At 50.9% G+C, this 26,034-nt stretch overlaps 1 protein-coding gene across 1 annotated transcript in view; it reads right to left on the bottom strand.

Annotated features, from left to right (window-relative positions):
• The window catches only part of CASQ2 (calsequestrin 2), a 34,780-nt gene extending 9,626 nt beyond the window's left edge, over nt 1–25,154 (bottom strand). The window contains exons 1-7 of the mRNA XM_005433328.3: nt 24,733–25,154; nt 11,151–11,235; nt 9,643–9,743; nt 7,342–7,453; nt 6,071–6,144; nt 5,497–5,627; nt 790–835 (exon numbers count right to left, since the gene is read on the bottom strand). Coding sequence (XP_005433385.1) covers nt 790–835; nt 5,497–5,627; nt 6,071–6,144; nt 7,342–7,453; nt 9,643–9,743; nt 11,151–11,235; nt 24,733–24,966 — 783 coding nt within the window. The 5' untranslated portion in view covers nt 24,967–25,154. The remainder of the gene's footprint in view (nt 1–789; nt 836–5,496; nt 5,628–6,070; nt 6,145–7,341; nt 7,454–9,642; nt 9,744–11,150; nt 11,236–24,732) is intronic.
• Between the last annotated feature and the right edge of the window lie 880 nt (nt 25,155–26,034).

The raw sequence follows: 26,034 nt of genomic DNA, 5'->3' as shown, positions 1-26,034 counted from the left end.
TAAAGCACGTGTTCAGCTTTGGTTTTCAGCATTTAGCTGGCACTTGAAGGTCCCTGAGTGGCTATTAACATCGTACTCACTTATGGCAAAAGGATAATTAGTGATGCACAGATTTTCCTTCCTTTTCCACCCTTCCTCACCCTTGCAGACCAGGAGAGTCCTCTCTGTGTGATAGGTGCCAAACTGCTGGTTAGTTCCTCATAATCGCTGACTTGCGCTTGCTCACACTGAGAGAGGTGCAGTCAATGCACGATTTGCTCCATAATCTATATAATTAACTGAACTAACCGCCCTCACTTGCATTTTGAGTGGTACAACTGCTCTGGTACAATTTCCATGAGTCATCTGTTCGGTACAATCTCTGTAGCTTGCCCAGTGAGCAGGCTGCTGAAATCACCCCACCAGCAGCACTGATGCCCATGAAGTGAGACAGCATCCTTGGGAAGGATGCTCTGCTTGCCGAGGATGCTCTCCACGGCTATATCACGGCTGCTGCAGGGGCTCACCACCTGCCTAGCACACTTGGTTAGCTTGCCCAGTTCCCTCTGCAGAGCTAACAGGACCCAGCTCAACTGTCCACGACTGTTGAGCAAAGGAGTTGAGCGCACCGCTCGAACTCGGGCACTGGGCATCACAGCCAAGGCTTTCCCTTCTTCCCAGAGGAGGGAAAGTGGCTTTCCAAGGAAGGAAAGATAATGTTTTGCCCAGCCAGAAGCCGGAGGTCTCAAGTAGTGTTTTTTTGTTGGAAGCTCACAGGGGATGCAAGGCTTCCCACCCACACATGCTTACCCACGTCTCAAACATGTCTTCTGGGCGCAGCTTCCGCAAGGTGGCCCTGGAAGGAAGACAGAAACGCTCTTTGAGGACATGCCTAGCACCATCACACATGACGCTGCCAGCATCACGGGGGAGGTCACCGTGGCACGTTGGGTCGGTGGCTGGAGTCAGTGCCGTCAACCACTGTGTTTTGAATGCAAGGACAGGGGCACAGGAGGTCAGCTTATGCTTTTATTTATGGTGATAAAACCCTGCCCTTGCCCCCATGGAGTCATTGCAGCCACTGTGCTTGGGAAGATGAGACGCCTCTCTGTGCTGGCATGTGCTGGTGATTTAGCCCACACATGGCAGATTGTCCTGTCCACCCTGAGAGCATGAGGTGACCCATTCACTTCTGTCTTGCAGTCCCTGGGACATTCCTAGTGGGCTCTGTTCCCCTTTTCTCCTGGTTTTACCCCAGCATAATTCCACCACAAAAATCCTCCCAAACTCTGCTGCAGTAAAGAAGAGAGAATAACCTCAGGGAAGAAAATTTAGATCCTAACAACCACTGACAAGAAAATCTTAAACATAAAACTGGCCAAAGCAATTTTTTTAGAAGTAGTCCATAAAGGACAAAAAAAAAAAAAAATTAAATGTTTTCAGACACATCTGCAGCAGTCAGCCTGGCAGAAAGCCTGGTAGGCTGAGAGCTGGCTGGGGTGTTAGAGGGGCACCAAAGGAACACGAGGCCATAGTAGACAAGCCCAGGTAATCCTTTGCACCTCTGCTCACTGTGGCACCAGAGACTGGCTCCTCCAGCAGAGCAAGTCTGTCTCCCTGGCTGACCAGCCCCAGGAGCTGTCACAAAGAGAAGTGTTGGTCAGTGAGGTCCTACAACAGACTGGTAAAGGGGGCAGCAGCGTTCTGATGCCAAAACCAGGTGGCATCAATGAGGTGTGTAACCTGTCACTTCAGTTTGCCTTACAGCAGAAACAAGGAGCATTTTTCAGAGGTTCCTAGTGCCACAGATCTGGAAGGGCAACTTCCTTATGGGCGTAACGCTACCAGCAAAAGTAGAGTTAACAGGCATTTGAAGGAATATGATGCGATGGCACAAGAGATGCATGGCCTTTAAGAGGAAAGTCATGGCCATGGATCTGCTGAAGTTCCGAGCAAGTCAATGAGCGGGTGAAGGTGTCCTGGTCCATGCAGTGAGCTGCCTTCAGAGGCCCATTGGACAAGGTCCCTTCCTGCAGGCTCTCAGAGCAGCTGAGCTGCAGTTAGATCAGAGGAGGGGTCCTCCTGTGGCTGAATGACATTGGGAGATGAAGGGGGGAGATGGATGGTCAGTTTTCACAACAGAGGGAGTTAACTGATCAAGATTCATAGCATATGCTTTGGCATGGTCGTATGCATAACATATTCTCATATAATCTGAAAAAGATGGGAAATAGGAATATGGAGGCATTTGCTTATCATATTCGATTCTTTGACGACCAACACAGGCCTGACTGTGAGGAGAGACAGAGAGATCTCCTGAGGCTTGAGTGTCTGCGTGATAGATAGACATATAGGAAGTAACGCACTTGCAGAAAAATTACCCTGATTAGACAGGTGCAACAATGGGTTCTAAATTAGTTATAATTAATTACTGCCTCTCAGAAAAGGGGCCTGGGTGTCACAAATTGAGAAAGCAGAAGCTCCACAGGCAAAAGGCAGAAAGAAGGTTACAAACAGTCGGGAAGTGACTAAGGAGTAAAACACACCATACTGTTATGGTGATGGACAGCTGCACTACGCACCTCCAGGGTGGATGTACGTGTGGCTCTGGTCATCTCATCACAGAAATGATATGGAACAACTGAAAAAGGGATGTGGAAACATGCCAGTGGTGAATGAACGTATGAAATGACCTCTGTTTGATGGAGATTAAATAGAGCAGAACTCTTTATATTGTAAAAGAGGTGACTGAAGAGGGATTTGACAGGGGGTCTAAAAGAATCGGGAATGGTAAAAAAGAAAAAAGTGAAACAGGGAATGGCTAGTCATTGTTCCTCTTAACACAAGAGCTGATAGGTGCACAGCGAAATTATTAGGTAGCACATATAAACAGAACAAATAGGAATGCTCTTTTGATGCAATGCATAATTCAGCTGTGAACCCATTACAATTGGATACTTTCAGCATCAAAATAGAAATGAGATAAAAAATTACTATAGAAACGAAAGAAATAGCCACTAAGCACAAGATCAGGGATAGAATTTTTGATCCAGCATGTCTCCTCATTACTGATTGTCAGAAACTGGAGATTGTATCGGGTGGATGCGTAATATGTACTTATGCATACTTGTACCTGGCTTTCAAGCCACTTTCTCTAGCCTTTCTCTGGGAGCAGCTCTTGGAGGAAGAAAACTCAGTGAGAAGGATCCGTTCACACCCACGTGTACTGATTTCTGTGGAGTTACTCAAGATTTACTCTGGTTACTTCCCTGTGCTGGAGGGAACAGGGTAAGTGGAGTTTGGGTGAGTAAGTGGGAGCAGAATCCAGCCCCCACGTCTCTACACCATAATCACAGAGAACGGGGGTAGGAGTTGGGTGTCCGACCCCAGCTTTTTGTGTGTGAAAGAGGCGTAAACACAGAGGCCTCTTGCTGTGGGCAGAGGAGCTGCCGTGTAACTTGCATTTGCACGGGTTTTTTGGCACAATTGCAAATTTTTGCACAATTGCAAAATCTGGATTGAGCCCTTGGAGTCACAGCGCCTGGCCAGCATCCCCAGCTGCACACCCAGCTGGCTGTGCAGCCTTGGAAGAGTCACCCCACCGTGCTGAACGCTGCCTTCCTGACCTGCTGGGGAGGGATGAGCTTTCTCACCAGCGCCTGCAGCTGCCCAGGCTGCGTACGGGCTCCTCCTGGGCACCTGCTTCAGCTCCTGCCTCGAGGCCGCAGTGAAAGCTCAGCACATCCCGATTTCTGTGCGGGGCTGGAGGAAGAGGTGGTGAAGCCTGCCTGGGCACAGCAGCCGGGAGCCCTCACTGGAAGGGCTGTTTAAAGCATGCCAAAGGGCCTGGTACTGCGGACCACTGGGAGCTTTTCCCAGCGAGGTGACGGGGCTCCTGCTATGGGATGGAGAGGTGGCAGCAGGGCTTTGCAGCTCAGTGGAGGCATAGCCCCTGCCCGCCGGCTGGGGTGGAGTGAGTCTGCTGTGTGAGGGGGACGAGGCGAGTGGTCCTCTACACCTTCCTGCAGAGGAGAAGATGCTGCTGAGTTCTCTACAGGGAACAAGCAGGTGGCAGCTGCTGAGGTCATTTTGTTTTTCTTGACAGGCCTGATCATCTCCGTGCCTAACTCCACTCCCAGCCTTCAGCTTTAGGCCTTTTACTGGTGGCAAGGCAGGAGAAGCACTTTTCTCTGAGGGACTTCCAGCACTAACTGCTGGGAACATATCACTGTCATCCCAGAGTCTTTCCTCTGCCATGGCAGCATCATGAAATATGTAAGGGGGGGCGAGGGGTTTCCACTACAATTTTGTGCTGGCAAAGACCTTGCCTTATTAGCCTGGCGTTTAGCTGCCTGTGTTTAATCAGCCTCCTGATGCTGCTGCTTGACAGAAAGGGCTTGTGAAAAAGAGATGGGAAGGACTGAGGTCAGGAAGTCCAGGAGGTCAGCAAAGTGACCTCTGAGTACATGGGAGATAGAAGACCCCTTCATATTTCAGAAAAAGCAGAGATCTGTTTCCAAGTCTGGTGACTTGTGGATTCCGGAGATGACCTCCTGCCTCTAAAGCCCTGGGTGCGAACACAAACCTCCAGCTCAGCCCGGTTTGGGGTCCCCTAACCCCGGTTGATGGCCCTGCTTCTCTTGCACTCTTTTCTGGTCCCTTGATCGTCTGCTGCAAAATGCAGTTGCAGGAGCAGCAGACAGCCCGTGTCACTATCCTGTGCTGTATTTTTAAAGGTGTAAAAATACAGCACTTCATCGGTGGTGGTGCCCTTGTATTTAACCCTGTGCTTTTACACGGGATCAACCTTTCCAGTCACTTCCAGACTGTTGGTAGCTGAGTCCCTAAGCACCTAAACTATCCAATAAACCTGACTGCAAAAAGCATGGAGCATCCACAGCTCCTGTTGAGATGTCAAACACTGTAGGTGCTCAGCACCATTGCCACATGAGGCCCAACACAGCCAGAACAGCAGTGCCTTCCTCTATGTGCCTGTGGTCACCAGGAGCCTCTCAATCCATGATGGTTCCTCCGAGCTTGGCCCAAGCTCAGAGCCCACCTACAGACACATCTGACATCAGGAGAGGGATGTACCATTAGTGAAACTGTTTTGAGGAAAGTTGGGACTGGGCAGAATTTGGATTTGGCTTGAGAGGCCTTGGAGAAGATCATCTTCTGTACGGACCTAAACTAAAAACATGGGCAAGTAGGGCAAGGTTTCAGCTCTCCACTGCCTGCAGGCCTCCCTGCTCTTTGGGGGAGGACTGGTCAGGGAGGAGGAGGAGGGTAGCTGTGTTGTCACAGCCCCATGGTGGTGGGCTCTGATGGTGGCACAGATAGGTGCACCTCTGGTGGTAAGAAATGACCAGCCAAAAGCTCAAACCTGGGTCAAAAAATCACCAAAAAGTGGTCGTTATCCTAATTTTTTCTGAGAGGGATGCCCTAGAGAGGCAAGCCTGTGATGACAGACACCTTCATTTGCTTCCCATGGCCAGGAGGGTCCCATATGCTACGTACCTTTTGTGCTCCTTCACAAATTCAACGAGCTCCTCTTCTGTGTAAGGCTTATCAGGGATGTGAACAGGCTCGTCCATAAACGGTTCATAGAAGTCCACCTCGTTCATCTTCAGACCCAGTTTCTTGGCAACCTGTTGCAGTGCAGATGGTCAGAGGTGAGGAGCCTGATGTGCCTCTTTGCCTGCCCAGCATCTCTCCTGGTGGCAGAGCTGAGGCCAAGGTGCTTGCACTCTTAGGGGTGGCCAACAAAATAAAAACGGATGTTTTCCTTGATTAAAAACACACCAATGCTCTCGGCACTACTGGTCTCAAGCACTGAGGGCAGAGCAAGGCCAGATCAAGGTCCCACAAACCTAATGGGGCTGGTGTCCAAACCTGGATCAGGACCTGCCTCCACACTGCAGGAACAGCCTCTTGTGACAGGGCCAAATCCAAACGCGGACACCAATACCACAGATTACAGGAACACTGACAACGAAAAGCTGGAGCCAGATATTAAATCTGGGAACAGCCTGAGCTTCTGGAAAACAGGTGGTGGAGCCTGTGAGCTCCCCTGGAGACTGTGGATGCTTACCCCTTTGTCAAAGGTGGCAAAGAATTTGATGTAGGGCTGGAAGTGTTCAGCAGCTTCTTCAAATGCCTTGTAATCTGGATGGAGAAAAAGGGAATGAAGAAAAGATTTCACAGACAGCTGGCCGTGCTTTGATCAGCACAGAAGGCATCAGGGAAGAACAAACATAAATTACTGCAAAATACATCAGATGATGGGACTATGTTTCTTCCACCCTTCCAGGGCTTACAAACAAGGACCATTTCATGTGGAGCGAACAGGACACGTTGCACAGACCCACAGTGCTTAGGAAAGCTGCAGATCCCAGCATGCCACGCTTAACTGGGGCTGAAATCAGCAGCCCTGTGAAGCAGGTCCGGGGGCTAGAGCTCCGGGCTGTTGATAAGGGCGTTTGCCGCTGCCCTCTTGCACGAGCAGTAGTTCAGCCTGGGAAGAAGATGGAGTTGCTCCAGCATTAGCAATTGCTGCCATTCCCTAAACAGTCAGCAAGCGCCATGAGGCACGCTCCCCCTGCTGCAGGAGGAGGGGGCAGGGGGCCGGAACCAGGGGCATTTTTACTGTTATTGGTATCAGATTCTCAGCTGGGGTCAAGGAGGATGCTCCGAGCCTGCTGGGAGCTCTTTACAACAGGTATTCCCCACCTTTCTTCAAAATACTTATTACCGAACAGCGTTACCTGCCCAAGCTGCCCATTCTGAGCGGGTGGGGAAGCTGAAGAGAGAGGTGGATGGACTGTTGTGGTGCAGCAGACTTGGTGGCTGCTTGTTCAGGTAAGAATACCTGTCTTTTTGCTAAAAGCAAGCCTTGCAGGCATGGGGTGCATGCTGCCAGCACCGTCCGGAGAGCACAGGGCTGGCAGAGGAGGCTGCCAGGGCTCGTTAGTATTTTATGTGCAGCCTCCTCTTTCCCTTTGCCTCTCTCCCTCTTTCTTCGACCTTTTGGGCTGACTCCTTACAAGAGGGAGAGCTTTGCTCCTTTTAGGTGCTCACCCAGTGTAACTGTAACCTCAGCTGGTTTGGGGTGAGGCAGACTCGCTTCAGGAGCCCCTGGATCATTGCCCCCTTGCAGACGGGTCACCACTGTTGGTGTAGGAATGGGCTCAGGCATAGCAACAGCAGGAACTTGTCTGCACCCCATTTCGTCCTTGGGCAACTCTGGCACTGTCACAGCCTGCCACATACCCCTCACACCCTTAAGGTTCATGCAGAACCAGTGCCCGGCCCCCGGAGCCCCCAGCCAGGCTCCAAGCCCCGTGAGGAACATATTCATCTTACGTTCAGAGTCTTCTCCTTTGAAGTAGCCGATGAGTTTGATTTCCTCGTCGATTTGGTCAAAGGCCTGGAGCTCCAGCTTGCTGTTTATGATCTCCACAGGGTCTTCTAGCAGCTGCCATGACAAATGCATTTGATAATGCAACGGTTTGCAGCACCAACCTATGCCTGGCAGGATGTGTCACTAGCAGCCTAAGTGGGGAGAAAGAGGTCACCCAGTTTCTCTGCTGCTGGGAGCCCTACTCAGTGCTCTCTGCTGTAACGTGAGGGACCCAGAGATGTGGGTCACCTTCAGAGGGAGCCGTTAGTAGGCTCACTGCATAGGTTGAAGCATCAAGAGGGAAGCTGAGTGAGCTCTGGGTAACCCAAATGGATGCTGAGGGACCTGCTGTGACGAGAGAGAGCAGGGCAGCAATGCAGCTGGTTTTAGTGAGGCTGAGAAGAAGGGAGAGCAGCTGAAAGGGGCTGGAATGGGGAATATGAGCTTCTGTGAATGACGGATATATTTGTTTTCAAGTGTCATTTGCTGGAAGAGATCATTGCAAAGGACTTGCTCTTGGAAAATATTAAACTCAGCATGCTAGAGGGTGGCCAAACAGCATTTGGGAGCCACAGAAAGTCTGGATGTGCATTTGCCTGGCTGATCCTCCTACGCAGAACAGGTTCAGCCTATGCTTTGGCCCCAGACACCTCACAGTGTTGACGAGGAAGACCTACCTGCTGCTTCAGCCTGTCATTGATTCAGACTTTGTTTCTGTTTTCTTAACTAGTCACTGCTGGTGAAAAGATTCGGTCTGATTATTTTGCCCGGCAATACTGGTGTAAATCAGGTGTGGCTTTGCTAGTACAAAAAATGCAGAGAGGCCACTGTAGAGCTCACAGAGGAGTAGGGAACCTCTGGGTTTGTTTTCTTTTGAGATCAGGCTGCCAGGGAGCGACAGTTGTGTTTGTTTTTATTTCCCTGCTTTGCTGGGTATTTTCCCTCTTGAGTGGAAAACACACAAACAGAAATCTTTGTTCTCTACCTTTGTTCACAGAGCACGAATTTTCAGTGGCACACCACAAAGCACAGCAAGCGAAACCTCACAAAGAGCCTTACGCCGCTCTCCTTGCGAGAGGAGATGCTGCGGCGTGAGGCTGTGCCTCTGCTGTGTCCGCAGCAGCCGGTGCAGCTCCCTGCTCCACAGTGGCCTGAGCCATGGGAACCAGGGAGCCCACCCCTGCTGGCGTCACAGCAAAGCCCTGTCTGTGCCACTTCTGGTGGGGCAGATGCCCCTTTCTATCGCTGAAGCCACTTGCATCTGTTTGGGCCACAACATCTGATGCACGCAGCACAGACGTTGCCATAGGAGAGCTAAGGTCCTAGGGAGCTGATTCTCTTCCCTGGCCATGCCTCTCCCCACAGCGCTCCTGCACTGTGGGTGAACATTTAGGCAAGGTGCCACCCTGGGAAACAAACCCTGCCAGCTCCGCTGCTCATCTGACCTCCCTTATCTGCATTATTGCGCGGCTGCTCATAAAGGGAGCCTGATATCAAAGGAGAGCCAAGCTGCTGTAAAATGTTTCCACTAGAAAGCAAAGACCATGTTTTTGGGCGGTTGCCTCTCCTAGGAATAAAACATAAAGAACGAGAAGTGCAACATATTGATGAAGGAGTCAGCACCTCTTTTGCATTTCGGCACAACAGTGAGTTGGTAGTTGTGCCTGGGCACAAAATGACCCAAAAGCACTAAATCCTGGGACCTTAATCTTCTCTAACTCTGGCCGTGCAATTCAGAAAGTTTACTGAAAAGGCAGTAGTACACTACGTTGTTTTTGCGATCGTGTCTAGGAAGAGGCAAACAGCAGCATATACTTTTTTCAACAAATTGAGGTCTTTCTAGCTGCTCTTGAGAATGCTACCTCTTAGATTTTTATTTTTTTAAAAATAACTCTTCCTTTTAAAAAAAAAAAAAAGTGAGATTTTACAAATGGCTAAGCATTTGCAGGCCAGCTTGCCGAGTAAGATTGGGTGACCAGCAGTCAGTTACGTGGCACTGTTATTTGCTTCCAATCAAATCCTTCATAAACAGGAAAGAAAGCAGAACATCTTTCAGATATAAGTGGTTGGTGGCATATGAAGGTGCCAGCTTTCCTGGGAACTCATGGTCAGGCAAGTATCTGGGAAGCTGGCAAATGTCATCTCTACCAGTGTGTAGCAAACAGGGATGGAATTTCAAATAAAGATAAACCTGTGGTTTTCAGCAAATTATTTGCAGTCTTCTCTAAGAGGCTTTATCTAGCTCTGAGCTTATCTGTGCTTACATCCAAGAGGAATTCCACCAAGACATCTGTGGCCAGTTCCCCATCAAATTCAATCAGCCGCTCCTCCTTAAAGACATAGAGACTTCCCTCTTCAACCAAGCCTGAAAGAAGGAGACAGGAAACATAATGTGGTCAACAAGTCACTAAAAACATTTTTACTATGGAGTATCTTACTTGTTGTTCTAGCAACACCTCCTGGGAAAACGCAATTGCCAATTCGCCGTGTTGGTCCAGTTAGAAACACCCTGTGCAATCTCCTGCCTGATGTTTTATGGCACGAGGGACAGACCCCAGCCAGAACTTGTGCTAGATTCTTCCCTTCCCAAACGCTGAACTTTTAATTCAGGTCACAGGTTGGCCTCAGCTGGAAAAATTCTGTACCAGGAACTTTTTTTAGCTTGGCTCTCTATCTTGCAGTAAGTAATACTGGGCTCTAACTGACATCCCAAATTTTAACAGCCTGTCACTAGATGGAAATGGATTTCGATGTAAGTTGTGCTCACTGCCCAGAGAAGGCTGAACTATGTGGACATAAACAGTGACCTGAAAGCCAAAGTGAGCTTCAAACTCTCAGGGGCTTAGCTAGCCTTGGCAAAAGGGTTAGAAACCTATGGCAGAGGTGCTGCAGACGGCAGGCTGGCAGGTTTGCATGGTGGATGGCTGGACTGAGGGCTGGATGCCAAAGCATCTCGGTGGCAGGGCACCACGGGGTAGTTTGCTCCGTCTTGGAGAGGCAGAATCTCTCAGCTTTAGTTTAGCTTCCACCAGCATACACAGCCTCTAATCTAGGAAAGAAAACCGCAACCGGTGCACAGTCCGGTATGCTTAGTCTCTGACCTTCAGGCTAGTGGTATATTTGTGTAATGTTGTATTTATGTATTCCCATATTGCTTTGGGGGCTAAAATATGAAGGGACTGCCAGCCCCTGGATGGCAGCTCTTACAGGGGTGGGCAGTGCAGCAGTCGTTCACCTTTACAGCAGGTTTCCTCTTCTGCTCCGGGGAGCAAAGGGTTGGCACCTGACTCCCAAAGCACTGCAAGGCTGTGGCTCCTCTGTTAGTGGCCGGGGATCACCCTGCCATGTGGCTGGTGACATCTGGGAGCCTGTGTGATTTCCCTGTAGGTTTTGGTTCTGAGATGCTGTGTCAGACCTGTCTCTGCGTAGGAAGAGCACGGAGTTACTCCATGGCACCTATTTACAGTTCCTGCTCAGCGAGCTGTGACCTTCCACCCTGTCATCGCCATGGCATGAATTGGCTTTCTTCTCCACTTGGTTTTGGTTTGGCACTCCCAGCCAGGAAGCTTTTTGCTGTAAGGCTCTCAGCTCATCGCTTTCATCCTTGACCCCCCAGCTTGATGTTGCCCATGTTGGGGAGGGCAGGTGGTCAACGGAGTCACCCTCCCCATCCTGGTGACAATGATTTGGCTGTCCTCTACAGGGCTGGCTGCTGGGCATCACTCCCATTCTCTCTCCAAGCTATTCCAGAGATATCAGACATGGGACTCACCTAGCTTTTTGGCAAGTTTGGCATCCTTCTTGGAGTCCACCATCCCGAAGCCAATGCTCCTGGGCTCCAGGACCTGAGCTGCCAGCTGTGGGAGGAACCAGAGAGCCCAACATTAGCAGCATTAACACCACAGGATATCTAAAGGGCATCGTGCCCTGCTAGCATGGCACAACAGACACAAGCAACCCACACTCTGCTTTCGGACAGCACCAACGGGTGCAATGCATCACATGCTGCCTCCTTGCTGAGATAACGCTGCCTGGAGGCTACAAGGGTTGAGTTCCTTCCCACTGTGTCACAGCACCGAGTTTGCTGGTGATACCACATGCTGTTAGCTGCTGTTTGTCATTTGGGCGTCGGGAGAGGGCTCCCAACCACACTGAGGGCACCAAAGCAGAGGGCATGGCTGGGAGAAAGACCTGTACCACCAACACAAAGCAAAAACTGTCTCCTCAGTTGTGTCTCAGTGGCCTCCTGAGGGAGAGTGTGACATGTGGACACTATGGACATTTTAGCTCTGAAAGTGTTTGGTGCCAGGCAGCAGTGGCTGAAAACTGGATGGAATGCAGGGCACTGCAGCACCACATTTCCTTCATACATGTGACGGGGTGGCCAAAGCAGGCTTCCAGCAAAATAAAGCAGAGGGACCTGTGGCTGTGCAAAAGCAGTCCCTTCCCCTATGAAATGCTCTAAGTCACATCTCCTGTCCAGGCTTCAGTCACCCCTCGAGTTCCCAGTCCCCTCTTTTTCCTAAAGAAACGAGTTTAATCCCAGGCACGCTCACGTTTGCCTCCTTGCAGCTTTGCAAAACCACTGCCCCCCGTTCACACCATTTTTGACGAAGGGGCCTCTTGAAGGTATCGGGTTCCTGCCTGTTTTGTGAAAATAGATATCTGAGGAAAGAAGAGACGCTCTGCAAGTGCCCCATGGTGGGAGCGGCCGGGTGAGACCCTGTGAATTCCAGATGGGCTCCATAGAGAACGCAGTGACCCTGGGAAATGAGCCCACTTACTCACCAGATGATTGACTTATCCCCACCACAAGCATGCCAGAGATCATCCAAGCCAGCAATGATGCTCTGAGACCACCAAGCAGCTGTAAGAACCCCGTCCTGCTCCCTCTCCCTTCCTGCTCCATGAATGCCTCCGATGCTGACAGTCTTCTTGCTGTCTCCCCTTCCTAACCCTGCCGGATGTGGGGGGATGATGGGGGTGGGGGGTCAGGGGCCTCCGGGACAGGAATGTCCCTATTAGGGCACAGCTGCCTGTGCTCAGCGGTGGGAGGCTGGCGGAGGGCAGAAGAAAAGCCATATCCAGAGAAATGGCGGGCTGATTTATGAGGAACATGCTCCCCCAGGACCCATTTGGCCATCCCCTTCCAGCCTCAAAGCCAGTTTGAATGTCACCCAGCAGCGCTGCAACCACAGTTGTGCAGCCCCTTGGCTTCTCTGCTATAAATAGCTTCTGCCTGTGCCCGGCCATGGTGAAAGTGAGGGATAATTGAAAGCATAGGGGAGCAAAAGCAGTGGGGTAGCCCCCTTGCCTGTCCGCCAAGGTGTCATGGGGCCAGCCAGCTCCCCATGCCCAGCTCTTCCCTGAAATCCTGGGGGATGATGGTGGGAACCCTGGCAATCAGGGTGCTTAGGCAAAGGGGAGCAATGGAGAACGTGGTTGTCTTCTTTCTTCCACCAAATACACATCCCCAGGCCAGTCCCAAAGTTCTCCAGAAGGACATATTATTCTCCACCCACCACCACAGCATCACTGCAGCCTTGATCCCACTGTGGCTACCAGCTCTGCTGTCTTTATGGGGAAATACCACCATCTGAGGCAAAAGGGGTGCTCATGTTATGCGGGAAACAGGTGATCTCACTGTTCTTTCCTTGCTTTCTGCCAGTGACTTGAAAAAAAGGTGAGGCTGCGTGTTCAGGGCTTGTGCTTACAATGGATACTGCCTGGACAGGGCAGAGCACTGGCCTGTGCACATCCATTGATAAGGCATCCAAGCACTGGTCAGACTGGTCTGGCATCCCATCTCCTGGCTCAGGCCATGGCTGTCCATGTCAGAGCACCTGAGAGCAGCTGGTACCCAGTAACGCGGGGAGGGATGGACACCCCTTGTGAGCTCCCCAGCCATCCGCAAGCAGGTGGTGGTGAGAAGCTGCTTTCTGCTCCCCGTCATGGGGATCTGCTTTTCCTGGACAAAAGGATGGAGCCTGTAGGATCATCAGCTTTTGGGGACTTTGTCAGCGTGTCCCCGCTTGTTGGTAGTTGTGTAGACCATTCCTCAGAGTCAACACCTGAGGTTCTGGCTGCACGGTGACCGGAGGAAAAACACAGAAAGCCCAAAGGGAAGAAGGCTCTTCAGTCACGTCCAGTCCAGCCCATACCTGTTAGCCACGTGCCAGGCAAAGCCCAGGCAGTTCAAGCCCACGGGAGATGGTTAGGGTTTCTTGGGGGTGTTTGAAGCAGCTCGGAAATGTGCACAAAAGCTGCAACACCTGCCACAGACAAGTGGTTGGGTGTGAGCGGGGGAGTTTGCAAGAGAGGAGGCACTGATCAGCAGGAACGTATGTCAGCATGCAGAAGGTAGCTCGTCGGAAGGGTGTGGGTGCAGCCGTTTAGCTGTGAGCATGGGATCTTGCTGGGAAAGGGTAAAAGTGTCAAGAAAACGTGGGTGATGGAATGAAAGCCTCTTGGTGAGACTGTGGGAGTGTGCACCTCGTTAGGGCTTGGAAGGCAAAAAAGGTCACAGTAATGCTGGAGGTGTGCCCGTTGGTGTGGCAGGGCTTGTGTGGCTGTATCTGGCGAGACTCTCTTGGGAGGGGTATGTACTGTGGCTGCAAGTGTTTGGAGATGTGCCTCTGCAAAGGTTCATCTCAAGACGAGATGTGCAATGGTGCGTGTATATAGGAGGGTGCATGTGCGCATGTGCCTGGGGCTGGAGCTGGGAGCGCAGCGGGAAGCCTGCCTCCTTCACTGGGACCTTCATGCTAATGGGATAATAAGCTGAGTGGTACAACCTGTGCCCATCCACAGAGCACATGGGCCTTGCACTGGGGAAATCTTTATGCAATGTGAGATCTTGGGAGCTCTTTCCACCGTGGCAGCACCTGGAGGCAGAAGACCTTTGCAGCGTGTCAGTACCAACGGTGGCTTTCTCAAATGCAAGCTAGGCAGGGGCTGGACATTACTCCTGCCCTTGCTGTCTCTCCTTTCCACTGCAGCAGCTGAATCTGACCACTGCTTAGGTGAGGATGTATTCCCACACCTGTATTTGAATCCATAAGGCAGCAAAATACAGAGTATGCCAGAGGCAGAGCAGCTTGGCTAGTTGCCCCCTGCTCATTACAGTATCCAGCATTTATATATCCCCTTACAGTATTTTCTGATTCCATAAAGCTAGTGGGATTTGAATGCAGATAATGTTTCTAATCTTGACAATCCTCTTGGCTCAGGACCTTGGGAGAGAAGCTACTGTAATGTAAGAACACAACCCCTCCTCCTCCCCCTCCTCCTCCTTCCTTTAAATTCATATCGCTTGAAGCCTTGGCCAGCCAGATCCCTTGCCTTTGTGTCAGCCTCTATAGCAAGTAATTGAGCTTCAACAGCTGCATGGGGAGATGGAGGGGAGAAACTGCCCTGGAAGAACGGGACTTAACTGGTGATGCAGTCCCTGAGGTACAGCAGGAGCTTTGGGCAGGCAGAGCTGGCTGAGAGCATGAGTGAAGATCCCAGTAGCCTGTAAGCTCATATCCCATGCACGTGTTGCAGACTTCCTCATGTGCCCGAAGCCTTTGCCATGCACACTGTCCAGCCACAGGATCACAAACTGTGTCCTGTGCAGCCTTGGGAAAAGGAGGTGTGGGTTTGGGAACACTCCTCCTTTCTCCCACGTCCCTCAGGTAATAGCTATACTGGAATTTGGGTAAGCACGAGGGATTGCTTGGCCCTCTGGGATGTGAGAGGTGCCAGCCCAAAGTGAAGCTTGAGTACCAGCAAGTAAGCAGCATCACCTCCTCTCGGGTGGTGTCAGCAGTTACAGGCAATCTGAATAATGGGGGTGGAAAGAAACAGCTCCTGGCCAGAATGTCTCACCTCCACACCTACTGTAGTTATCTGAACTAGGTGTGATGCTGGGAAGCTTTCGGGTGATTTAAGTCCCACAGGGTCATTCTGAAATTCTAGATTATAGAGCAACAGAAGCATCACCAGCTGCCTGACCATGCTCCTGTTCCAGCCATGGACAATGCTGATTGTGCCAAACCTTGCATTTGGTGTGAGTTTTGCTGCTAAATGGCAGACACCATCCAGCAGAAAGGGTTACAAATGGGGATGGGAGGGGTGGGTGTCTCAGCATGGTCAGTTGTCATTGTGGAGTGACATTATGGCTTTCTGGCCTGGATTTTCTTCCCACTTCTCTAGCAGCTGCCTGGAGCTCCCACAGCCAGTAAAGGCTCATCTTCCCCAGTGGCTCAGGCCGGGAGGCAGTGTTCTGGGGATGTTTGGGTCTCCATGAGAGCCACCATGAGTAAATTTAAGTGTAGGGAGCTTTCTGTTTCCCCAGCTAGTAGCAGTGGAAGAACAAAACTCAAGCAATGCAAGGAGGAGAGCGACAGGAGGTGATGAGGGAACGTCCCTCAAGCAATCTGTGTTTCTCTGCTGTTTTTCTCCTATTCTCTTTAAAGCTGCAGTTTATGTTGATGGTCAGAACCTGGTTGATGTAATGATGATGATTTTCTATCCCAAAATGTTAGGGCTTTATTTTCAGAAACAGCAGGAGGGGGTGGCAAAAACCTAGGGTCTTTCCCCAAAAGATCTGAATCTTTATGCAGGACTCATGCCTTCTACGCTACAGTTGGCTTCTCTGTTGTGCAAGCTGGTGGGCAGTTTGTTGGAGTAGAGGGGGTCACCTCTCCTTCCAAATGCTGTGCTGTCTCCTCTAGCATCCCCTTGCGTACCCCACTAGTAACTTTTTGGATTCTTGCATAATTCAGCCTGGTGAATTAGGGGTCCTGAAGCATCGTGGTTGTCAAGGAGAAGGGGCAGAAGCTTGGTGAGCAGCTACCACTTGAGAAACCACGTTAGTCCCATGTTGATCCCACCTTCCTGCCCTTTTCCACCACCTGAGCTGCCCGGCGAGGCTGTTTATTGCTGAATCTGCTTTCCCAGGGGGTCACTGCTCCTCAGACTAAAAGGCAAGTCCCCAAATAGGGAACAACCAAAGGTCACTCCTGCAGAGGTGGCTTTCACAGGTAGGACTCCAAGAACGCCTCCCTGGGACTTTAATTGCTGCACACTCGCTCAGCCCGGTTAGACATACAATGTGCTCTTTGGCTGCCTCCCTAAAGGTTTCACATACTTAGGGATGTATTTTTATCTGCACCGACCGGGCATCCCTAATTTTAGCGAGCTGTAAGCCAAAGTGCAGCCCCCCCCAGCCGTGGAGCTAACCGGGGCCGATGCCCGTGCCACCGAGCACCCATGGGTGCTGGGGCCACCTGCCACTGCTCCCGGCCAGTCCTCGCTGGCACCGCATCATAGATGTTTTGCCGACTCGGCCAGGCAGCTTGCACGCCGAGGACCGCCCAGGGCATGCGTGTGTGCCTGCATGTGCCGAGCCAGGCTGTGGGGTCTGGGACAGTGGCCAGGGGCCACCCCACTAAGCTCCCCTTCGACAGAGCAGAGACTGGAGGTGCAAGGTGGGGGCTGTCCTCGGCAGCAGTGAAGTTGCCTCTGCCTTGTGGCCTTTCTGGCCTCAGAGAAGCTGCTTTGAAACTGAAGGGTGGATGCTGCCGTGAAGCCCATGCAGGGCACAACTGGCTCCTTTCAGGAGGTCCTGGAGGAGGGGAGCATGCTTGATACTCAGCCCGTTCACCTCCGCAGCCCATGTCATTCCTACGCCTCCAGCTCCCAGGAACAAGCCAGATTTCTGGAGTTCCTGCCCGAGTGGGTGTGAGCCAGCACTTCTGGAACCCCGGAGGGTCCAGGATGCTGCAGGCAAGAGCCAGGACCTCCCACTCTCAGTCCGTGGGAAGAATCACCGATGGGGGGCTCTGTGGGAATGGAGGGGTCCTTGAGGCAAGAAAGGTCTTTTACCCAAGGAACGAGCAGAAAGAAATAAGAACTAAGGAAAGCTTTAAAAATGCACAGCCTGCTTTGTGCAGGGTTCGAGGTGTCGGAGGTCTGCTAGCTGACAGCAGTGTCTCCTGCCAGGGCCGGACAGGGTTCCCAGAAAAAGAACATATCATGTACGGCAGCTGGCCTCGGCCAAAGCTGTGCCAGAGAGCGGGCAGGAATGAGCCCCATCAGCACTGCCCAGGAAGGAGCGCTGGGGAGGGCAGGAGCCGCCGTCCTGCTCCACGGCCACCCCTGGGAACCGAGTTCCTCGCTGCCGCTGCTCGCTCTATTTCCTCGGGCAAGGTTTTGTCTCATGTATGTAGGTAAATCCCAATGTGCAAAGGAGGAAAAAAAAAAGACAACTTGGACCTTGCTAAGTCACTTCTTTCCTAGGCCATGGGTTCCTTGCCTGTAATTCAGGGACAGAGGACATCTTTGGTCATCAAACCTGGGACCGTGTCATTCAATCTCCCTCACAAACTAGTCAACGTCCGTTTAAAACTCATTGGACCGTTCTCCCCTTGACGTCTTCCTCCTCTGGTGACTAGGGGCTTCCTAGTTTCCAGACTTGGTTTATTCATAGCCCATTTGTCCTTAGGCTTTGCGCTTAAATAGCTCTTCTCCCTCTTGGGTGTTTAAAGAGAATTATCGTATCCCCTTTCCATTCTCCCCACAAATGAAGCTCAGGCATAAAGGAAGGGCAATCGTGGATTTTGATTGGTTTTAGTTGAAGGGCACTAGCAGACCAAGCTCTGCAAGAAGGTCACGGTGGGCAAGCATGGCGTGGCCCACCATACCCCGTCTGCCTTGCAGAGCAACAGCTGCCCCAGCCCACAGGCAGGATCATGAGAAATGTCAAGGTCTGGGGCGAAGAACATGAAATGATAACTGAAAACACCACCCATGCCCAGTGAGTAGGCAAGTGTGCGCTCAAGCTAGTCCTTTTAAGCTGCCCCACCCCCTGCCCACTCAGGATGGGGCAAAGGGACCTCGTTATACAAGAGTGAGACCCTGTCCACTGGGAGCCATCCCAGCAGTATGGCACTGGGAACCCTCACTGGCACTTTTTTGGGAAGCTGGCCAGTGTGGCAGGATGGCTGAGAGCTAAGAGGACGGGCTGTTCGATGTTTCTCCTCAGTTGCATTTCTGAAAGGAGGAGTGACACAGAAGGGAAGGAGATTCCATGCAGCTTAAGGTCTCGTGTGGCACCTACAGAGGTTGTCTACAACAGCTGGACAGTGAGAAGATCTCCTCAGCTCCCTGCTTCGTAGCCAAGGAAGCCAGCAAAACCCAAGCAGACTTGGCCTTGCACTGAGTCAGCAAGCCAACACAAGCTCATGGGGCTCTGCCATGTCTCCAGCTGACATTTGCATAAAAATTGGGTCTCTGGATGAAACCAGCTAGGTTTTCTTTAGATCCTGGGATTACAGCCAGTCTGTGCTCCGAGAACTGTGGTCAGCACACCTCTCCCCACTCATACTTCAGCAGCTGAGAAAGATGCCTTTCGAAGAGTGGTATGGCATGGGAAGTGGGGTCCTACACGAGGTGCTGCTCATCTGAGCAGACTCACTGCTGGGAACTGATGGAGGGACTTCAAAGAAAGAAACTGGGCAATAACAGGTAAAGCAGCCTTGGAAATTGTTTCTGCCACTGTTCTACAGAAAGACCAAACCACATACTTGTTCCTGGACGTCAGTGTGCCCGTCTGTGAAACGGGGAGCTCTCTGTAACTGGTTTTTGTGACTGGCTTCTCAGTGAGTGAATTGCTCCTAGGTGCTGCTGCTAAAAATCCATGCTCTGCTGACTGTTGGTGAATTGAAACCTACTTACATGGTCTCGAAGGGCAAAGTAATCAGCACACACTTCTTCCTTTTCCATCCCTTCCTTCCTTATTCTTGCATTAACTTAGCTGTAGTGGAAGCCACTGCTTTAGTAGCCTTGGGAACCAGAACACCTCTTTTATTAGAGGTACGGACAAGGCACTGGCACTGTAGGCTCCCGCACATACCTGTCCAGAGGTGTGCCTCATCTCCCACCTGAGGACTTGTTCCGTAGGGACCCAGAGACCTGACAGTTTCTGTGACACTCAGTGAACATGTCTTGTATAAGGCGTCTACCCAGCCCACGAAATTATGTTGAGGCACTGTCTCATGAACATGCCCTTTTTCAAAGAAATAGACCGAAATGTGGGTCTGTGAAACAAACAGAGACGGGTGCTTAAAGAAAGGGCTTGGGTGTATGTTTGTATTTATGTTTATACTCTACCTACAGATGGGGATAAACTAGAATCTTGTCTCCTGGCTCCTATGAATTTCTTGGATAAACTACACAGACCTGAACTTGTGAACCTTTTTTCTGTGTTGCATCTGAAGCAGCGAAGGACTTTCTGCTGTATGTTACATGGCTCTGAAATCCCATGGGAACATCTGCGCCCAAGAGATTTCAAGACCCTGTGGGTGGAACTACCCCAAAACCAGCTGATCTTGCACCAGTTTTTCCATCCTGAGCTGGAAGCTGCAGTTGTTTCAACACTTGAAAATAAATCCTTGCTCTCCAGCGAACTGGGAGGTAGGCTTTATGCACAGTTTAACCCTCGGTTTTTACTGGATTCAAAATCTGACTTTCCCTCTCATACGGCAGGTAGCCGCTGGCTGTGTCTGGGCACTGGGAGGATCTCATGCAATGTAATCTCATGGATTTATACTTTCTGGTTCGTAGGAGGAATTTTCCCTTGTGTTACAGAATGGGCCAAATACGAGAGGAGTTTCACTTTGTTCTGCCATTTATTGTTAGAGGTCTGGATGATGCTCGACCGCATCTGAAAAGGGGAGCACCACATCCCTTTTCTCTTACCTCTAATCAGACTGGTATGTGCTAGGGCAGTTATTAATGAATTTTCAGCCCAGGGCCACTGTTGCATTGAAAAGCCTACAATATCTGGGCTTGACAAACCTCTTTTTTAAGGATATTTATTATCAGACATGCACACAGATGACGAGAGAAGAATGACAGGGGAGCCAGGACTGAGCGAGTTTCAGCAGAGGAGAGGGTAACAGTGCATTGCAGGCAGCCTGCTATGGTAGTGAGACAACCTCAGTTGCTGGGGGGGGCTTCTCAAGTGCAAAAGAAAAGTCCCTAACCCCGCTGCTCGTTATTCTTGCTACATGATTCCTAGAGACAGGGGCTGGCCCACTGGCAGGTGAAACTACTCCAGTATTTAGGAGATTCAGAGATCAGAGGGAGAGAGGAGAAGGTTTGAGAAGTGGTGGTACAAGACAGGACAAAATAGGGTAGGGGAATTACAAAGAAGAAAAGCAGAACAAATGTTTCTCAGCTTTGCTGGTTTGGTCTTTTCCTTATTTTGCCTTTCCTTGTTACAACCGAGACCTTTTAGGACAAGTAGCTTTTTTTCTTACTTACCTAGTAAATAATTATTGTCAAACCTTGTGCCTGGCTGTTGCATTTGCTTCTTCACTGTGCTCAGCTCATGGGGCATGCAGGGCTCTTGCAAACATTGCCACAGAGCAGGAGTAGCTACTGCCCGCGCCAGGCTGCCTGGTTCAGCCTCTGCGTTGCCCCAGTCAAGCTGCTGGTGCTTTTCAGTAGTCACTGGTGCCGAGTGGAGTCATTGAAGAAAGGCATGCAGAGGAGAAGAGCCCTTTAACCTGAGCTGTGAAACAGCCTGTGCTCATGCTCTCTCTGCCACGGGTTGTCTTCTAACAACCCTTCCCCAACCCTTTTCCACCCTAGCCAGAAGGCAGTAGGCAGCGGCATCCCCGAGCTCTGCTTTGACTAGTTTCCTGACAGCCTAACCCAACAGCCCCCAGCCTTCCCACCCTGACCTGACGGGCTGGCACTGCCACTCTTGGAGCTGTTGTCATGCACAAAAGATGGTCCGAAGAAGCTGCTTTTGCTCCCAGAGGGACCCGCTTGTCCCTGGCCCCTGCCCTCACCAGGCAGCACCCAGCAGTGTAGGTGGCAGGAGCTGTCAGGGCTCCGTCACGATCGTCATCACCTTCATTCCTTTTCTAACCTGGAAAGGGACCCTGGGCTCTGTAGGAATCTGGTAACGGTTCCCCGTACTCCTGGGAGCTGAAGACCCCATGTGCTGTCCCACTGTAATTTGTCAGCTCAACGGTGACATCCCTTCTCTGGTGATAGCTGGTCTGCACCCTGAGCTTTTCACAGCGTCAGTCAGTCCTGCACGCTGGGCTCCTGTCCTGGGAGGGACATTTTTCCTACCAGATCACTTTCTTCTTACCCTGCTGTTTAGAGTTACGGTTTGGGGAAGTCCTCAAATATGTGCTTAATTTTACCCATGTATGTCAGGTTTTCAGCTTGATTTCCTAAGGATGAGACCCTTGTGATTCTCTTCTCTCCCCCCCCCCCCCGGTCTGGCTGTCAGCTGCCTCCCTTAACAGTTTTTCTAGCTATTGGCCCTTTTCAGCCAATTTTTTTCTGGAGGCAGGGATCTCAAGCATAACAAAGCTATTGCAAGTTTCATGAAGAGGGACTTGGAAGGGAAGAGACTGAAGTGCCCTGAAAGAAGGCAGTGTTGTCAGGTGAGCTCAACCCCTGTAAGACACCAAAGGACCCAGTTAAGAGAGAGCCTCATGTGCTCCTCGCGTGGGAGAAGCCCCAGTCAGAGCTTGTTGCTGACCATGAGCTACATACTTCAAGGAAACCATTCTGGATCTCTCCTGTTCTCTTCCTGGTGTCTGATATTTCTTCAAGGCTTTGGAATTCTACCCTCCTCATAAGGTGCGTGCGGGAGAAACAGAAAGGGTGGACTCTTCGGGGGGTTTCTGGCCTTAACAGCCATTAAGCCTATTCCCTCCCATGTGCACACACACCCATTCATCAGGCAATAGGACGTAACAACCCTTAACCACCCAGCTCAGATCTTTGCTCAGCTCTACACCTGCCTGTGTTTTAGACGAAGGTTCCCTATTATTCCTAAATGATGGAGACCAGTGCCATTCTGTGGAAGGGGAGCTAAGGACATGATGTTTTCCAGGCTGTGGAAGCACCACATCTCACTGTGAATCAGCAGGTGAATCATCAGCACAGTAAGACGGAAAACCAGGAACTGCTCCAGAAAGGAGCATCTCACCACAGGCAGCACCCTGCGCCAGGAACCTCTCGTTCTGTCCAGCAGGGAATAGCGAGGGCTGGAGTGGTTTTGCCTCTTGGATATCTCATTTCAGGCGTAAAGGACCTTCAGTGCTCAGAGCCCTGAACCTCTACTGAAATTAGATACGTAAAGCCTTCCTGAGTGAACTTTTCCCAGGTTTGGCTGGGAGGAGAGGCCCTATCGCTGCCCCTGTGCCCACCCAGCAGCTCACCATGCCGAGTACTTGCTCAAATTACGGGAGAGCTGGGTTCAGCTGCTGGCTGCCTCCGGGGGTCTGATCCCAGGCAGTTCATCTCCCAGGTGAGTGGCTCCCACCTCAGCCATGGAGCCACTGCAGCCATTTCTTTCCTTCTCCCTGTCCTGGTGAATACGTGGTGGGGTCCACAGCTGGATGAGCTCTGGCAGGGGAGATTGAGAGTGACCTCCATGGCACAACACGTTCTGGCTGGAGGTGAGGGAGTGTATGCTGTCACAAGATGGAGCAGATTACAACCTGGCTTGCCCACTTGCTTGAGTTAGTACAGAAATTGGGAGCACTAACACCTTGCTGGGCTGTGTCCTATGCAGGATAGGACACATGCTATCTTCTCTGTTGCCTCCTGAGCCTCTGTCCCCATGTGATTCCCTTGGGCGACAGAGGCAAAGGAGTGCTCAGTCTGCAGATTGCTCTTGCGCTTGGGCTGTCAGATTGCTGCTGCTGCAGCTCCCAGTCCGGGGCGGGGGATGGGACATGGGGAGTGTGAAAGGTGCACTGAACCAGCATTGCAAGTGCTTGGGAAATTTTGAGGTCAAAGCCACAAGTGCCGGCTGATGCGTGGCACGCTTGGCTGGTGGCTGAGCCTTGGTGGGCTGAAGCGCTACGCTTCTCTAAAGCCTGTGCAGATCTAATCCTCAATCTCTTGCCCAAGGTCACAGAAGAAGTCCATGGCAGGGAGGCAACTGGAAACCAGATCACCCGAGCCCTAAGCTAAAGGACTCACTGCTGAATCAAAGCCTGCAAAATAAAGCTTTAAGCCACATTGTGTTGTAGCCATCGCACCCTTGATATGGCTGATTGTTAACGGGTATAGGTGTCATGGGGGCTAAAACTGATAGGACACAGCAGATACCTGCCTCTGTCAGGTTTCTATAAATACATATCTAGTAACTGCTTGCCATCTATCAGGCATGAAATAGCTATCCTGTTAAATAACAATGCAATTATACTGCCAACCATAAACATTTCAGCTGGAGCACCAGTGTTATTTTTTCTTTTCTTTGACAAATGTTATTTGATTGCTCACCTGAAGCAACTAACTGTTTCCTGACAGGTGAGTAAAATCTGTTTAGGTTTTTATCTTCCTTCTTGTCAGCCTTGCCGAGGACGTCAATAAACTTTGAACTTGACAATGGACTTTGTCAGATCCTAGCCCTCAGCAAGCATATTTCCTAATTCACGTTTGCTATACTCCTAGGGGTGAGATGCATTTTCTCTCTGGATCTGATAAATATAGCTTATGTGTTTCTTCTGCAATTCTCACTTTCTTTCCAAACGTGTCTTTTAGTTAAGAGGGAGTATTTGTAAGCCCCTGGTAGGAAATGAGCACCTAACAATCTAGGCTTGCCGCCATATGATTCCCTAGATTTTCTGCAAGAAATAATACTATGAATCTACTTTGTAATTTTTACCATGATTTATTTTACTGAGGAGTGATTAATCATTCTTTCACCAAAGAATTAACAACACTCTTTTTTCCAGCACATAGTGAATGGTTGCATTAACAAATGACTACAAACTGATTCCAAGCAGGCAACCAAGTGTCAGAAAAACCGAAAGGGATTTAATGCTGCACCAACAGGGAGCTTTTGAGAGAGGGAGCTAGGACACTTGTTTGCAGCACAGTTTGGTAAGGCTTCTTGGCTGATTGCTCCTAGTGACAAAGAAAATGGGACCAAATCCAGAGTACAAAGGGGATACTGGCTTGCACAGGATGAGAAAGGATCTAAAAAATTCAAGCTACAGACTCGGGTCTGTGCTGAGATTTGGGAAAGTTCAGCTCAGCTGAGTTCACGTTGCTGAGGTTTGCAAGGTTGCTTGCTTTTCCCTGCATTTCCGACGCATGATCCAGAGAGACTCTTTCCCGGCAAACAACTCAGAAGAGCACCAAAGAGCTTTTCCCTGGGCTTTGCAGAACTCAGGAGCCAACTTAAATCCAAGTTAACAAACGCAAACTTTTGGATGCTCAACCCCCCCATGCACATGACCCTTTGTCCCACCCCGTAGCTCCTCTCCACAGCTCCAGACAAGGCTGTGGTACTGACCCCAGCTGGGACATGCAGTGGCGCTTACCTCCAGGACCATCTCTGTCATCTGGAACTGCTTCTGGGAGACTTTGTCCGAGCTCACAGGCTCATGGAAGAGCAGGCAGAGCATGTCGTACTTCTTCAGGGCCTGCTTGTAGTTCTTCTCGTTGAGGTCAATCACTCGGTCTTTCCCATCGTAAGTGGGGAAGTTCAGTCCCTCTTCTGCCTTGCAGCAGAAAAGCAGGTAAAAACCTGCCAGGATCCAGCAAGTCGCCTTCATGGGGGGAGCCCTTGGTGTGCAGCGGAGGGCAGGTAAGTGTCCCCCTCCTTCTTAATTTGAGAAGAGGGGGAGACGAAAGGGTCCAGGTGAAGTTCGAACCGAGTTTCTCTTTCTGCTGTCTTCCTAGTGATCAGTGCAAATGCAAGGCTGGTGGGGAGCAGCCGCCTTCGCTGTCCTGGGCTCACAACAAAGAGACAGACAGGAGAAGCTGTCTGGCCAAGCCCTGGATACCTTACATAGCTGTGTCCAGCTCCCGTGTCATTAGGAACTCCATTTTTAGGAAGCAGTTGTTTCAGGCTAAAAATAAACCCTGCAATGAATAAAAAGGACAGATATGACACCATTGAGGGACTTGCTGGCACGCTGCATCATCTGAGAGAGAGGGAGCAAGCAAGAGGGAGGGAGTGGAAGATGTCAGTGCTGGGACTGTGCAGGCAAGGTTTGCAAAGGGACAGACCTGACTTGTACAGGGAACCAAGGCACAGCCTGTCCTACTGGGGCTTAACAAAAATAGAAGGTATTTACCGCAATTTATAATAAGGGTATCTCTCTTCGTATCCCCTCGGGCATCACAGTGATTAGGCTTTGGGTAACAGATCTCAGGTTAAACGGTTTCAGAGCCTCATCTGCATTGCTAGAGGAAAAGTCCTGCTTCCTCAGCAGCGAAGGAGGTGAGCGCTCATGGGACTCCCTCCTCCTCCTCCTCCTGCCTGGGGCACCAGCTGGAGCTGCCAGCTGACATTCAAGCTCTTTGCTGAAGCACCTTCCCTACCTGTGGGGTACCAGGAGAACTGCTGGCCCCTGGACCTGTAATCCCAAAGCTGAGGGAAGCTTCTCTTGCAGCCTCCCATGCCCACAGGAATTACCAAGCCCATTACCATTGCTGGTGAGCGGTTAAACCCTTGGTGTGCTATGGGGGATGAAAGGCAGGAGGCATGTGCCCAGGCCAGTGGTTTGGGACAGGAGGCAGTGCTCTCCTCGAGGTGATGGACAGATGCCACCATTGCTGCTGGCCTCCCTTTCTGGGACCTGCCTGTTGGCCTGGAGGGTTTTTTTGACACAACCCTG

Source organism: Falco cherrug, chromosome 5 (assembly GCF_023634085.1).
Source record: "Falco cherrug isolate bFalChe1 chromosome 5, bFalChe1.pri, whole genome shotgun sequence".
NCBI lineage: Eukaryota > Metazoa > Chordata > Aves > Falconiformes > Falconidae > Falco > Falco cherrug.
The sequence above is the reverse complement of the archived record's forward strand: the minus strand, read 5'-3'. Positions and strand labels throughout refer to the sequence as shown.